Genomic DNA, 12,790 nt, shown 5'->3' with positions numbered 1-12,790 from the left:
CCAGACTCGTCCATTGCACATACCTATTTACTTGCTCTTTTCTGCCTGTACATTTGTATCATTCTTTGACGGAAAACATCAAATGCATCTTCTTTATTTTCTTCCCCTGCAACACCCAAGCCCTCCCCTGCAGAGGTAGCACCCCTAGGGAGTAAAATGAATAGTTAGAACACTCTGTTTCTGTTACATTTGACAATGTGCAGAAGAGATCTAAACAATAGCTTCCAACATAGACACAATTTGAATGGAATGCAATTCTTTTTACTTGGGGGAAAGGAGAGCAGAGGTTTGTTCCTTAGCATATCATATCAACGTAAAACAATTCCCACCTCCCATCACACATGCAAATATCCACTAGAAGTAAATACTCCCATGATAGTAAGGGAGGAATAAAGATACAGTCACCTAACAGACCAAATTCTTATATGAACTCTTTTAATAACCACTTTATTCGCAGTAGGTAGAATCCTCCTCTGTTGAAAAGATGGTAACAATTGCTGTGTTTCTTCAATCTTAAAAATGATTAAGACAGAGACTTTGAGGAATGAGCAGGAAACACCACATAAGTTTGGATAAAAGACAAATCTCTAGCAAAGGAACATAATGTTGCTTACTTGAAATTTCTAGCAAGCTCGGGTCTTGCAGGACCTACACAACGGAAAAAACCTGCAGCTCTTGCCCTCCCCAAAAAGTGAGTCCTTAACTCACCTTTCTTCATCCAATATGCCAACAGAAGCAGACGGCCTTCAGCAAAATCAGAACAATTTTTTTTATCCTGGAAGGAGATGGGAAATGATGTCCCACAAGAATTCTGAGATACCAAATATTAAAAGCCATCTCTCTTTCTCCAGGTTATGTGCATAGAACATATACTTTACCCAGTTAAGATTAATGAAACCTTTGTCATAGGAATGAGGCCCCATGTAAGTTTTATCCTCCAGGCCAGTTACATTAGTATCACCTATCAAAAATTTCACTGTGCGAAGTAAGAAAAATTTCAGATTGCCCAGTGTACTGAAACTGGGATTGCTGTGCCATCAGGGTAAAATCTGAGAACCTTTGGTAGTACAAATAGAAATGGTTCTTATCCAATTTCTGTAATGACATATCCACTTAAGCCAAGTAGATCATTGTGCAGTTCTAAAAGAACATTCACAGATGCTTAAATTCAACTTTGCATTCCACAGTAGAAATCCTGGATGCCGTTTTTTCTTGTGAATGATATTAGAGTCATACAGCTGCCAAGGCAGACTAAGTTAAGTGTCATTTTAGAGTACTCCAGAAGTAAAGCCACCTAAAGGATCTTGTGGTTTCCTCAGTTTAATGCATGCCTGTTGTTCTCGCATAGAGTTTTGTGCTCTCTGCACTAAAGATCTGCTCAAAAAAAAAAAAATCCACAGATTTCAAAAATAGCAAACATCTTTCATATATACCTTGTTAAATGACCTATTTGGACCTCTAATTGCTGTTCTTTGATTTCCATCTTTTAGAATATGAACTATTTGAAGAAGAGACTTCATTTGCTATTTCTGTTATATAATGGGTGCTTAATATTTACAAATAGGAAGAACATTTTTTGATACTTACACTATAGTTCCCCTTCTAGGTTATTTTCAGAATAAAAGTACTAATCAAAGACATCACATAATTACTCAAGAGGATCTATCCCATAAAAGTGTTCTGCCTTCAAGTATGTAAGTCTTTTTTTTTAGTTTTGTTTTTTTAAAGCTCTCTTCAGCTGTAGAATTGGTCAGGTCAGACTCATAGCTGTAACAGTTAAGTTCCTAGGACAGAAAAGAGCAAAACAAAACTAATAGAAAACTCCATTGAGAATTTTCTGGAGCCACAGTTTCCACCAAGAGACACCATGCACCCCATATATTTTTTACAGTAAAATAAAGTAAAATATGCTCAAACCTCCAAATATGACTTTCTCTCTCAGCCTTTCAAAGACAAGCCTTAAGCTTTCTTAATAAAAAAGGACCTCAAGTTTCACTGCATAACAACTGACCATGAGTTCTAGAAACCAGTGCTGTATGATAATGATCAAAAGAAGTTCTACTCTGATATTGGAGTGTCTCCAATTATTAATCCAGCCTCTTTCCTCAAAGAAGATTAAATAACTGAAACAACTTGTAAAGAAGTCATCAATAGAAGAGCTAGTAATTTTAAGAGTGGAGGGGAAGAGTGGAGACTGCAGATTACTAAGTGAAAAACCTGCACTGTATCAAAGTAACTACCAAGAGAAAGCAAAACATTAAGTTGCACTGGTTTCATCCTCACTCAAATCATCTCAAAGTATTATTGTCCAAAGAGTGACTTTGATGGAAAGTAGAGAAGTGCAAGCAGTCAGTGCTACAAAGTTACCTAAGTAACTCTCTCTACCTTATAGAAAAGGTCAACAAGTTTTTGTAAGAGTTACAGAAAGCACATCTTTACTGCTCTTTGCACCTATCTTTACAAGAGTGACACAGCAATGGACTTGAGTTGGAAAAAGCTTATTTTCACATATTAAAAATGCATTTCTCAGAGAAGGCCACAAACTTAGAATGTGGTGGGCTAACCGTCAGAACAGATGCAAGCAGATAGCTAGCTCATTATTAGCTGTGCAGTGAGACTTGTCCCAGGAGCTACAGAATCCAAGAAGTTACTCAAAAGCTTTGGTCTCAGCAAGAGTTTTGCAAGTAAGAACCAAGTTTCCAACACCGGTGAACACAAAAGAGCTATAGGCAAGGTAACTTTCTCACTGTACATTTGCTGCTGAAGAAAGAAATATGGAAACTATAGTGATGGCTACTGGACCACAAGGTGCTCTAAGAGAGAATGGGGGGGGAAGATAAACAACTAAAAGTTGTTTTTACCAGACTAAAATGACCAGTACTGTCCAAGGCATGAAGAGAAAATAGAAAACCCTGGAGAAAGTAGACAGTTAACCCACAAACTATTTGTGTGAACTAGAGAGCTTGTCACATGGGTTCAAAGAGAAATAAATTGTTTCTGTCCCATTATTCTGTCAGTGTTGAAGACATAATATCCATTCTCTATGCAGGCAGCAGTGGACATTGGACACAGTAAAAGACAAAAATCAAGATTCAAAACCAAAATGTTCTAAAGAAAAAAGCACACTTACCTTCTGCTAGATGCACTTACCTCTTTCAGTATGCAGTGGAATGAATCACATATTTACAGTGAAAATGATTTTGCTGCCTAAACTAATAGTATTGTGTATGATATTCCTGAAGTCTGTTTATATATTATTATGTACCTGTCATCATAGCAAGGAGATTCCCAGGGTAATACTGTGTGTTAAAAAAACTCCTCCCCACCAAATATCCTGAAGGAGGGGGACACCCATATACCTTTAGAAAGCAACCACACACTGCAGCCTTCAGATGTCAGACTGGACAGCCACCTTTTAAACCATACTTTGCCCAGTTTAGCCAGGAAGTGTGTGAAGTCTGCATGCTCAACTTTACTGAGGCCAGAGATAAACAGGAAATAAAACCCTGAACCAGCTGTATCTAGGTGGGTTAGATACTCAGTTACTGCTAGAATCCTAGCCTTTTCCACAGCTGTCAAATTTCTGCAGTTTGTTCCCATTACATACACTTTTACAGGCTCTCTGATTCCTTTTCCTCTTGTACCGAGGCCATGTCCTTCTTGCCAGCCCATCTTCTGAAGCATCTGGAAACCCACATTTTTGTTTGTCAGTTTCTTGTGTGAAAATTCTAAATCTTTAGGCTTCTGTGGAGAGAAAAAAAAAAACAGAACAGAGAAACAAGGATGGGCTTTCTTGTTATAGAGAGACAGACTGTGTATTTAACTTCCTCAAAAAAAAAGTTAATTGTGTTTAAATTTATGGATATACAGATATTTATATATACAGATATAAAAGATATTTATCTTTTAAGCTGCATTTCTCCATCCACACAAAGTCTGTCAGAGTAAACTAATCTCCTTTACCAGCTTAAAGAGTATTAACAAATGTATTTCAACTTTTCAAACTGTTTAACTAAAATAGAGTACACTCTAGAAAAATAGTGCCCTTTCATATTTTAAAATGTAGTTATGTTTTTAATAACAAATACTGAATGACGACTGACTCCCTATTACAAATACAGAAGTGGGCAAAACAGTTTTTCACCAAATTTGGAAAACTGTAACATTTCACCAGACAGAGGAAAAAAAAAAAATCCTAGTTTGTCTATTAAGAGGTCTTACCACAGCAAGAAATAAACAAACAACAAATAGTCCACACTATTTGTACCATAGTAGTACCTTACTTCCTGCCAAATGGTTTTCACTGCTTAGTGATAAATGTAGCTTTGCTGCTTTCCCCCCCCCTTTTTTTTTGTATGTGTGTTTAAACACACAGCTGTTCAGTAAGGCTCAAACTTAAGATGTTTTTAATTTCGACACAGATAGTAAGAGACAACAGGAGCCATGGTTCCCCTCAGATTTAGTCCAGTCTTCTCCAAGGTCAAGCTCTTCAGGTTTTAACTGATTTTAAGACAATGACTCATTTACAGAGGCTGTCTCTTTTAAAGACAGCTGATTCTCAGAATGCAATAGCAAACCAGAAGAGTTCTTTACCTTCTTCTTCTTTGTAACTGGGCAACCACGAGGCCTATCATAAGCGATTCTGACAGGTTCATGAACTGCAAGTCAAATCAAAGACAAAATTCGGCTGTAAAGACAACCAATTTTAATACAGAACTCCAAAAATACATACTCGAGTGGGATTTTAACTCAACACCCTAGTCTAAAACCAGTGCCATCAAGAAACAGGAAAAAAAAAAAAAAAAAAGAGTAAGATGTTTTTTTCTTAATGACAAAAAAAGGAAATTAGTATCATCCTTCCCTTTTAGAACAAAAGGTACATGCAGCATTCTATTTACTTGGACATAACATGCCAGCAACGCACTGGTAGATGACATTCTGTAAGAACTTTATATCTTTCATTTCCAATGAGCTTCTATAATGCTCTTATAGAAAATTCAGACTGGGCTTAAATTATTGTACATTATTTCGTAACATTAACAACAACATTTATCAATAAACACAATTATGCAGATAAAAGACATTTGTTAAAGTAGCTGCAGAGCACATGCAGTAATAAGACTCGAGAAACAAGTACTTAAAACATCATGACACAAAAAAAACTCTGTGGCCATACTGACAAAATTTAATGGGTGAATTCATAGTAGTTCTGGATTACAGCTTTTTGATCTAAATATATTCAGAGTACTCAAACGTTCAAAATATGTTCACTGCTAGGCTTAGGATTGTTTCAGCCTGCCATACATTGATGAAATAAATGCCCCCAGAACTACTACTGTGGTCTTCTAAGCAGCAGAGAAAGGATAACATTTACACAGAGAATTTTTAGGAATGATGTTTGACAGAACATCTCAAACTAGAAGCAAAACTTTGATATTGCACTAGAATACAAAAACTGTTACCCATTAATCAGATTTTTCTGTGTCATTTGAATGAACATATTAAATGAAGAGCATACTCATTTTGCATTAAAGAGATGTAATTCTTTCAGCCTGTAACAATCAGTAACACAGTACAAAATACAAAGAAATGCAAGAATTTCCTGTTGATATGTACAAAATATCTTTCAAATAACATTCACCTTTTGGTTCTTCTATGAGGCATATCCTTTTAGAGGCAGGAATCATACCAACTTTCAGTGACTTGCTGCTGATTCGTTTGCGAGGAAATAGGGTACCAGGAACAGGAGTAGATGCCTGTGTTGACAGATTTGGTATAGTACCATCACATGATGTGGCTAGCTGCATTTCACCTGTTGAAATTTCCTCTCCTGTTTTGGAAATCATCTCTTCAGCTAGGTTCTCCTCACTTCTACCTGCTGAGAAGTCTTCCTCTTCTCCCTCCTCTGCTTGCTCCATTTCCATTTCAATTTCTTCCAAAGGCCGAGAGATATCCTCTTCAAACTCAGCTTCCTCCTCGTTATCTTCTTCCTCTTCTTCTTCATCCTCTTCCTCCTCCTCTTCTGAAACATCCAGATTTCTCTCTTCAGGTTTAGTACCTTCCTCAGCATCAGTTGTTTCTGACACAGCACTGAAGTTAATAGATGGACATAACTCATAGACTTTCATTCGGTAGAATTTGAAAGCAGAACTATTTCGATCCTGTAGAAACCTAGGCAAGAATTACAGTGAAAATAACGTCAAAAATATTTTCTTTAGCTAGCTTGAAACAAGACACTACAAATAAATCTCTTAGCCATTTTTGAAGGGTCATTCTAGTAGTGTTTTGAAGTATTGCAGGATTTCCTTATAACATGGACTAAACCCAGGAATTATTCTCCTGAAAAAATCTTACAGAATGATACTCATCAACAGTTCTCAAACTGTTTTGGAAAAAGGTATCAACATGATTATCTTCATTATTATAGATGAGGAGACTAAGACAAAGACAAGATCCTAGTTCAAGATCACCAAGCAGACAAAGAGCCAACCCGAGAAGATTACTCGGGTCTTCCAAATTTCAGTCAAGGGGTCTATCTGGAAAGAGCTTCATTGATTCTGAAGACAGAAGAGGTAGTAGGGCCCCACTTCTGTTTGCACAGTACCACTAAAACTGAAAAGCTTCTGCTAATCTACATGAGAGCAATCAACAGCATTGTTATTTAAAGCCTCATTAAAAAAAATAATTAACAAGATTGGAAAATACTTTGTCAGAACACTGTTTCAGGACACAAGCTGATGACTTAGGATAGAAAAAAAAATGTGTTTCAGTACATACGTGCATTTGGGAGAAATGTTTATCTTTCTCCTTAGATAGTTCAGATATTGACAATTAATGGAGGTGCTGAGTTGGACAATATGGAGTAGTGCTCAAAATCCCATGTTCCCAAACATATTAAATAAAAACAAGCATCTCTTAAGTGACCACAAGATAGACAAAGAGGGCTATAATAAAAGGAAATATCTCTTTAATAATTGTTTAGATGTATTTTTATTTTTCTTATTGGCCAGCTTTACATAGATGAACACGTAGGTTACTCACCAAAGATCCGGGTTATCTGCACTGTTGTCTATGCTGAACTGCTCAATTTCTGGTCCTACCTGAGCAACAAACTTGGCCAGTTTTTCAGCAGTTTCCATTGTTTTAGAATCCACTGCAAGAAACAGAATGGTCATGCAAAGCACTGGAGTGTCAATACAGTTGAGAACTATATCTACTTTAGCAAACTAAAAAAAAGATTAGAATTTTGCATAGAACATTCTATGGAATCTTAATTCTTTTATCATTTTAAAGTCAAATCTTGCATCTTCACTTACCATCAGGAAACTGAGAGGACAATGGTGGGAAAAGTTCAGGTGGTGCCAATAAATCTTCAGAATCTGCCCCTTCTTCTACTGGCAAAGAGACTTCCAGACTGGTGGCACACTGTGAGGACCCAGCTGTATCTAAGGAAGAACTCTTTTCAGCCACATTGGTTTCTGATACAGAAGGCTTTGACTGGATTGAACCTTGGATGTGCTTGTCTTGGTGTTTCAGCATTGTACCAGCTGACAGCACAGTCTGTGTCCCTGTCGTTGCCCTCCTCACCTTCCTTCCTTGAATTCCGCGTTGCGCAATAATTCCAAGCCTTTTTCTTTTGAATAGTCTTCTCTTAATACTTGCTACTTTCCTGGCATACAACATGGCCCTTACTGATTCTGTTGCAGATTCTTCTAGTGTTCTGCCCTCACCACCTGCTTCCTTGTCAGACGATGTCCGCCTTTGCATCTCTGATAACTTCAGTCTGTAGTATTTGTATTCTAGACTATCTTCTTCAGACAAGAACCTAAATAAAAATGATATAAATAAAATTAAAGCCCAAGCCAAAAGCACAAATAATGGCAAATTCTCATATTGGAAACTTACTAACAACTGATCATTTTTGAGAGGTATAGTCAGGTTACTGCACTAACAGTCACCTGCATAGGTCTTCCAACACTCAGAGTAAAAGGCAACTCCATTTCTGAAGCAGTAAGTAAAAAAAATTATGTCAAGCAAGCAAATGACAGAGGGTTTAGACATAAATTATTTGGCTAGTAATTAACCAGTTATGCTGCAATTTGCACATAGAGATATGCTGTCATACTAAAAGATCATTACACTTGGAGTGTCTCAGCTTTCTTTTTCAAGTATTATTTGTAGAACACTAGACCCACAAGTCATATATACATTAATTTATATATAATTAATGCAGCAGTTAACTATATTAGCTTAGTATTTTCACTTTGTAAATGCAGATTGCTTTTAACTTCTTGTATTTGGATTGACTTACAGTCATTATTGACAGATTAAAAGCAATTTGGTCTACTAGACAAAAGAAAGCACCAGGACAATTTCCAGGGATATTAAGAACTATAATTAATTAGCTTTAGAAATATTTTCAAATAGTCAGGTGAAATATATCATAGGCTTTGCACCCATTGAGTGAAATATTAAAATTCTAAGTATCTTCAGAGCAAAGTAGTATTATGACATATCGTTCTAATTGCACAAACACACCTACCAATACTCAGGACAGTTCTTTTGGGCGTTTCTTTCTTTGGCAGATAAGGTTCCTGAAACAATGCTATTCACTAGCTTTTCAATTGTCTCTACAACTTTCTGATCAGCTCGCTGTGGGACTGAAAGAAGAAATAATACAGAATCATTTCATTATTCTCATTAACAGGGTATCAATATATTCTCTTTCTATTATTTTGACATACTGACACAATTTTTCAACATATCAACACAAAAAAGGCTTCACTTGATATCAAAATAAGGAAACCTCAGAAATTCTGACAGTTTTCTTAACTCACTTTAAACCAACATTATGAGAAGCATCATGGTTTAAGAAACTTATCCTTTGCCATACTGAGCAAGATGAGTCATCTTTTAAGTGGCAATTACTTATAGCACCGAAAGAATTCTGTGCAAAGTAAATATATCTGAACACTACTTTGAAAGGGTAAATTGCAAATTATTAGTCACACAGTGTCAGTGCTGTAAAACCTCACTGCTGAAGTAGCTGAAGTCCAAAAAGAGGAAGAAACAAATGAGTATAGTGACGCGTACTTCATAGAGGATTTACTTTAGGAAATAAAGGAAAATACTTTAGAGAGGATGAACTAGATGGCCTGATATAGTAAAGAAGGTACTATTCGTAAAGAGTAGTATACAAACAACTTTGAAGGAATATGCCTGTATCAGTGGCAATGGTAACATCTCATAACTTTGCTTACTTGGAAATACTTATTCTGTAACTTAGCCAGCTGGCCAGTTAGTTGGTGAGCTATGACACGCAGATGTGTGTGATCCTGGGCTCCCTAGCCTGAGGCCGCTATGTTGGATGGTAGGAGAGCTGTAGCAGTCAAGGGCACAAGGTAAAAATCCTAAATTTGAAGTGTAAGTACGTGCAGTGGAGGGGAGGAAGGAGACATGCTTTCATTTGCATAGCCTGGCATGGAGCTGAAAGCTACTGCTATAGCAGATAGTATTACATGGTGCACCTTTGCCAGAGATTTACATGGAATTTCCAGCATTAGGAATTCCTGACCTAAGAAAAATCACAAAAATTTGAGGTAAAATCCTGGTGAAAAGTAACAAAACTATGTACTAGAAAAGTATATTACCGCATTTCACTTACTCTTAATTTCTGTGTCCGGAGAGGGTTTTTTAAGCTGTTCTGTGGACTCCGGCTCAGCTTTTTTCATCTGAATTGGATACCCACTTTTCTCCAACCAAGCCTTCAGATTTTCTATGTACTCTCTTCCAAACAATGTTGAATCATCAAAATTGGGGAATAATGTTGGTGCAGGAGCCATTTCCTGGAGGCCTACAGCTTCAAGTATTTTCTCTTGCCTGAAAACAGATGCTAACGCGAAGGTCTGACCCAGAAGTGCTAAAGACTTACGACAAAGAGAAACAGTGGTCTCAAAAGCATTTGCCATTTCTCTGGGATTACTGAAACCACTTGTCTTAATGCTTAATTCATAGGCATTGCAGGCCATGAGCAAAGGTGTAACACCTTTTAGTAGACGGTCCTGGAGCCTCATTATGTATTTATCAAAAGGTTTTATTATTTCAAAGAAGCAGTTCTTCGTTTTCACAGCACCCTTGTCCAATAGCATATTTAAAAACTCATTGTCCACTTTGGGAGTTTTCAGAGCAGCATGTTGTAAACTCTTGATAGTAAAGAAACAATAATCTCTGTGTTCTGGCTTTAGCGAGCATTTGAATGAAGCAAGCATTTTTGCACAAGTTTCTGTCTCTAGCTCAAAGAGAGCTCCAAAGAGCCGAGAAAATTCTGCATCATTTTTTATTGCATGAAATCCAGCCCATTTTATGATTTCTATTCCAAATGTTGAAAAAATGTCAGATTTGTCCACAAGGTCAAAACTGAGATTTCTGAAAACATGTGCAGGCTTTGGAAGCCTGAGGATAGGTCTCTGGGCCGTTATAGTTGGTCTCTGATTAGGTCGTAGAGGCAGCTTTTGATTAGGGCGCTGGAGGGTCACCGGCCTCTGGTTAGGATGTTCAGCAGTCTCTGGCATTTGATCAGATTGCATAGTTGGCTTCTCTTCTGGCTCTGGTTGCAGCTTTTTAGTGTTCCATCTTTTTAGGGGAGTTTTGATATCTCCTTTGAATACTTTAGTTTTGGCAGTGCCCCTTGTAATACGTTTTCCTCGCAGAGCTCTTCCCCTTCCAATGTTTCCCCTCCGTATCGGGGGTCTAAACTCACTGTCAGATTGAATTCCAAAGTCCATATCATACTCCTGACCTTCCATGTTACTGTATTCATCTTCCATGAGTCCTGGTGATCTAAAATCACCTAAAATATCTGAAGAACTAAAGTCAGTTTCATGTGGTCCAGTGGACTCCCAGGGATCAGCGTGGCCATAGTCCTGGTCATGAGAAGCCAGGTCCCCATAATCCCGGTCATGAGAGACTGGGCGCCCATATTCCCTGTCATGAGAGACCGGGTGCCCATACTCTCGGTTACGAGATGCTGGACGGCCAAATTCCCTGTCATGAGAAGCCGGGCGCCCATACTCCCGGTCGCGAGATGCTGGGCGGCCAAATTCCCTGTCATGAGAAGCCGGGCGCCCATACTCCCGGTCGCGAGATGCTGGGCGGCCATATTGTTCATGGTAATAGTTATCTTTCCTTATGAGAGGGCTACTAGATCTGTAAGATGGTCCCGGATACTCATCTCTAGGGCCTTCACTCCAGTCATCATGTGGATGATGTTGGGTGTCCTCATGAGTGTATCTTCCCTCATCATGAAAACTGTCTTCATATCTTGGTCTTGGGACTGGCCTTGAATGAGCTGCAACGATAAAGACCTGAATACATACCTCGTACAGCAAGCAATATTAAGAAAAAAATCACAAGCACATTTGGACACTTGAACACTCAACACTCCAAAACTTTGAGATACAGTATCCATATCTAGCTTTAGGATACTCCTATTTACTTTCATATACGTCTTGAATAACTCATAATAACCAAAATCAACCAACGATTAAAAATGCCTAGACATTCACGACAAAACAATTTGTTAAAACCTTTTCAGATATAGTTAAAGCAGAAATGTAAATTCTGCTGCAACCTCCTTTTCCCCTTTGCTCACTGCTTTCTCAGCCTAGGAAGATTCAAATATCATGTTCATAATGCTTCTTAGAAACAAACAGACAAAAAGAATCAGAATCAAGCTTCTCAGAATCAGAAAAGAATCAAGCTTCTCAGATCTAAAAAGATTGATAGCATACATGTTCTGTTTTCATACTGAATATCAGAACTGAACAACTGAACAACAGATCATATTTTGTACAAACTGATACACAGTTCACTGAGATTTAAAGAACAAGTTAATTTTTGAAGGAAACTGTTTCTACAACATTAAAGACAGAAACACTAGAAATCCCTGCAAAATAGCCAGGAATCTCACCTATTCCCTAATTTCAACGGTTGAATTCAGAAAATAAAGGATACATGAACAGACTAAGTATTTAAATTAAATTGTTCCTTTAGAGCCTAGAAAACTTCAAGAAAACATAAAAGATGTTTTCTTAAACATCTGACCTAACTTGCTAAGCATGCAATCTGTATAATTACTCCAGACATCTTGAAAAACTCAGATAAAAGAATGAGCAGATTATGTACTGTACACATTCACCTGACTAATCTCTTCCTTTTAGCTTTTTCTTTCTTTAAAAATAACATGAAAGAGAGAGACTCAAACGCCCCAAATGCACTCCAACATTTAACTGATCAGGCATCAAGAGAATTTCACCCCACGATGCCATTTCCGGAGACCTCCCTGAAATCAGACCCACTCTCAGAGGCAGCCTGAACAGAATTCCATTGTTTGAAATTCAGTTTTTCCTTGGAATCTGCACTCCACATTGAAACAAGTGGCTGTCACACCAAGCAGTGAGGTTATTAAGTAGAAAAAAGACGAGGAAAAATACCGGCGCAGGTGCTCCTTTAGGCGACCAAGATGAGCATTGCCACAACAGCTCTTACAACGCAGGGCACGTCACGCCGGGGTTTTTATTACCTTTGAAGTGATGGATGGTGTCTTCCATAGCATCGCTCCGCTCCATCCGGTACCTCTTAACTTTGTCCTGCACTACAGCATCAAACGTCTCCCGTGTGATCCGCCGAGAGGCCATTTTTACCCTCTAGCGAAACAGCACAAAGCCGACCCTGAGCCGGGCGCGGAGGCGGGCAGACGCCCCCCTCGCCCCCCGGCGCCGCGGAGCCCCGG

General features: G+C 38.1%; 1 protein-coding gene across 4 annotated transcripts in view; it reads right to left on the bottom strand.

Moving 5' to 3' along the window:
• SUGP2 (SURP and G-patch domain containing 2) overlaps positions 1–12,790 on the bottom strand; it is a 20,625-nt gene extending 7,835 nt beyond the window's left edge. For 3 of the 4 annotated variants that reach the window (XM_062596050.1, XM_062596048.1, XM_062596049.1), the window contains exons 1-9: positions 12,581–12,790; positions 9,665–11,347; positions 8,543–8,660; positions 7,317–7,825; positions 7,042–7,153; positions 5,642–6,171; positions 4,594–4,658; positions 3,608–3,744; positions 24–144 (exon numbers count right to left, since the gene is read on the bottom strand). In XM_062596050.1, coding sequence (XP_062452034.1) covers positions 24–144; positions 3,608–3,744; positions 4,594–4,658; positions 5,642–6,171; positions 7,042–7,153; positions 7,317–7,825; positions 8,543–8,660; positions 9,665–11,347; positions 12,581–12,695 — 3,390 coding nt within the window. In that variant the 5' untranslated portion in view covers positions 12,696–12,790. The remainder of the gene's footprint in view (positions 1–23; positions 145–3,607; positions 3,745–4,593; positions 4,659–5,641; positions 6,172–7,041; positions 7,154–7,316; positions 7,826–8,542; positions 8,661–9,664; positions 11,348–12,580) is intronic. The other variant, XM_062596051.1, reaches the window with a different exon arrangement.

This window comes from Rhea pennata, chromosome 27, assembly GCF_028389875.1.
Source record: "Rhea pennata isolate bPtePen1 chromosome 27, bPtePen1.pri, whole genome shotgun sequence".
NCBI lineage: Eukaryota > Metazoa > Chordata > Aves > Rheiformes > Rheidae > Rhea > Rhea pennata.
Note: the sequence above shows the minus strand (reverse complement) of the source record. Positions and strands in the feature narration are given on the sequence as shown.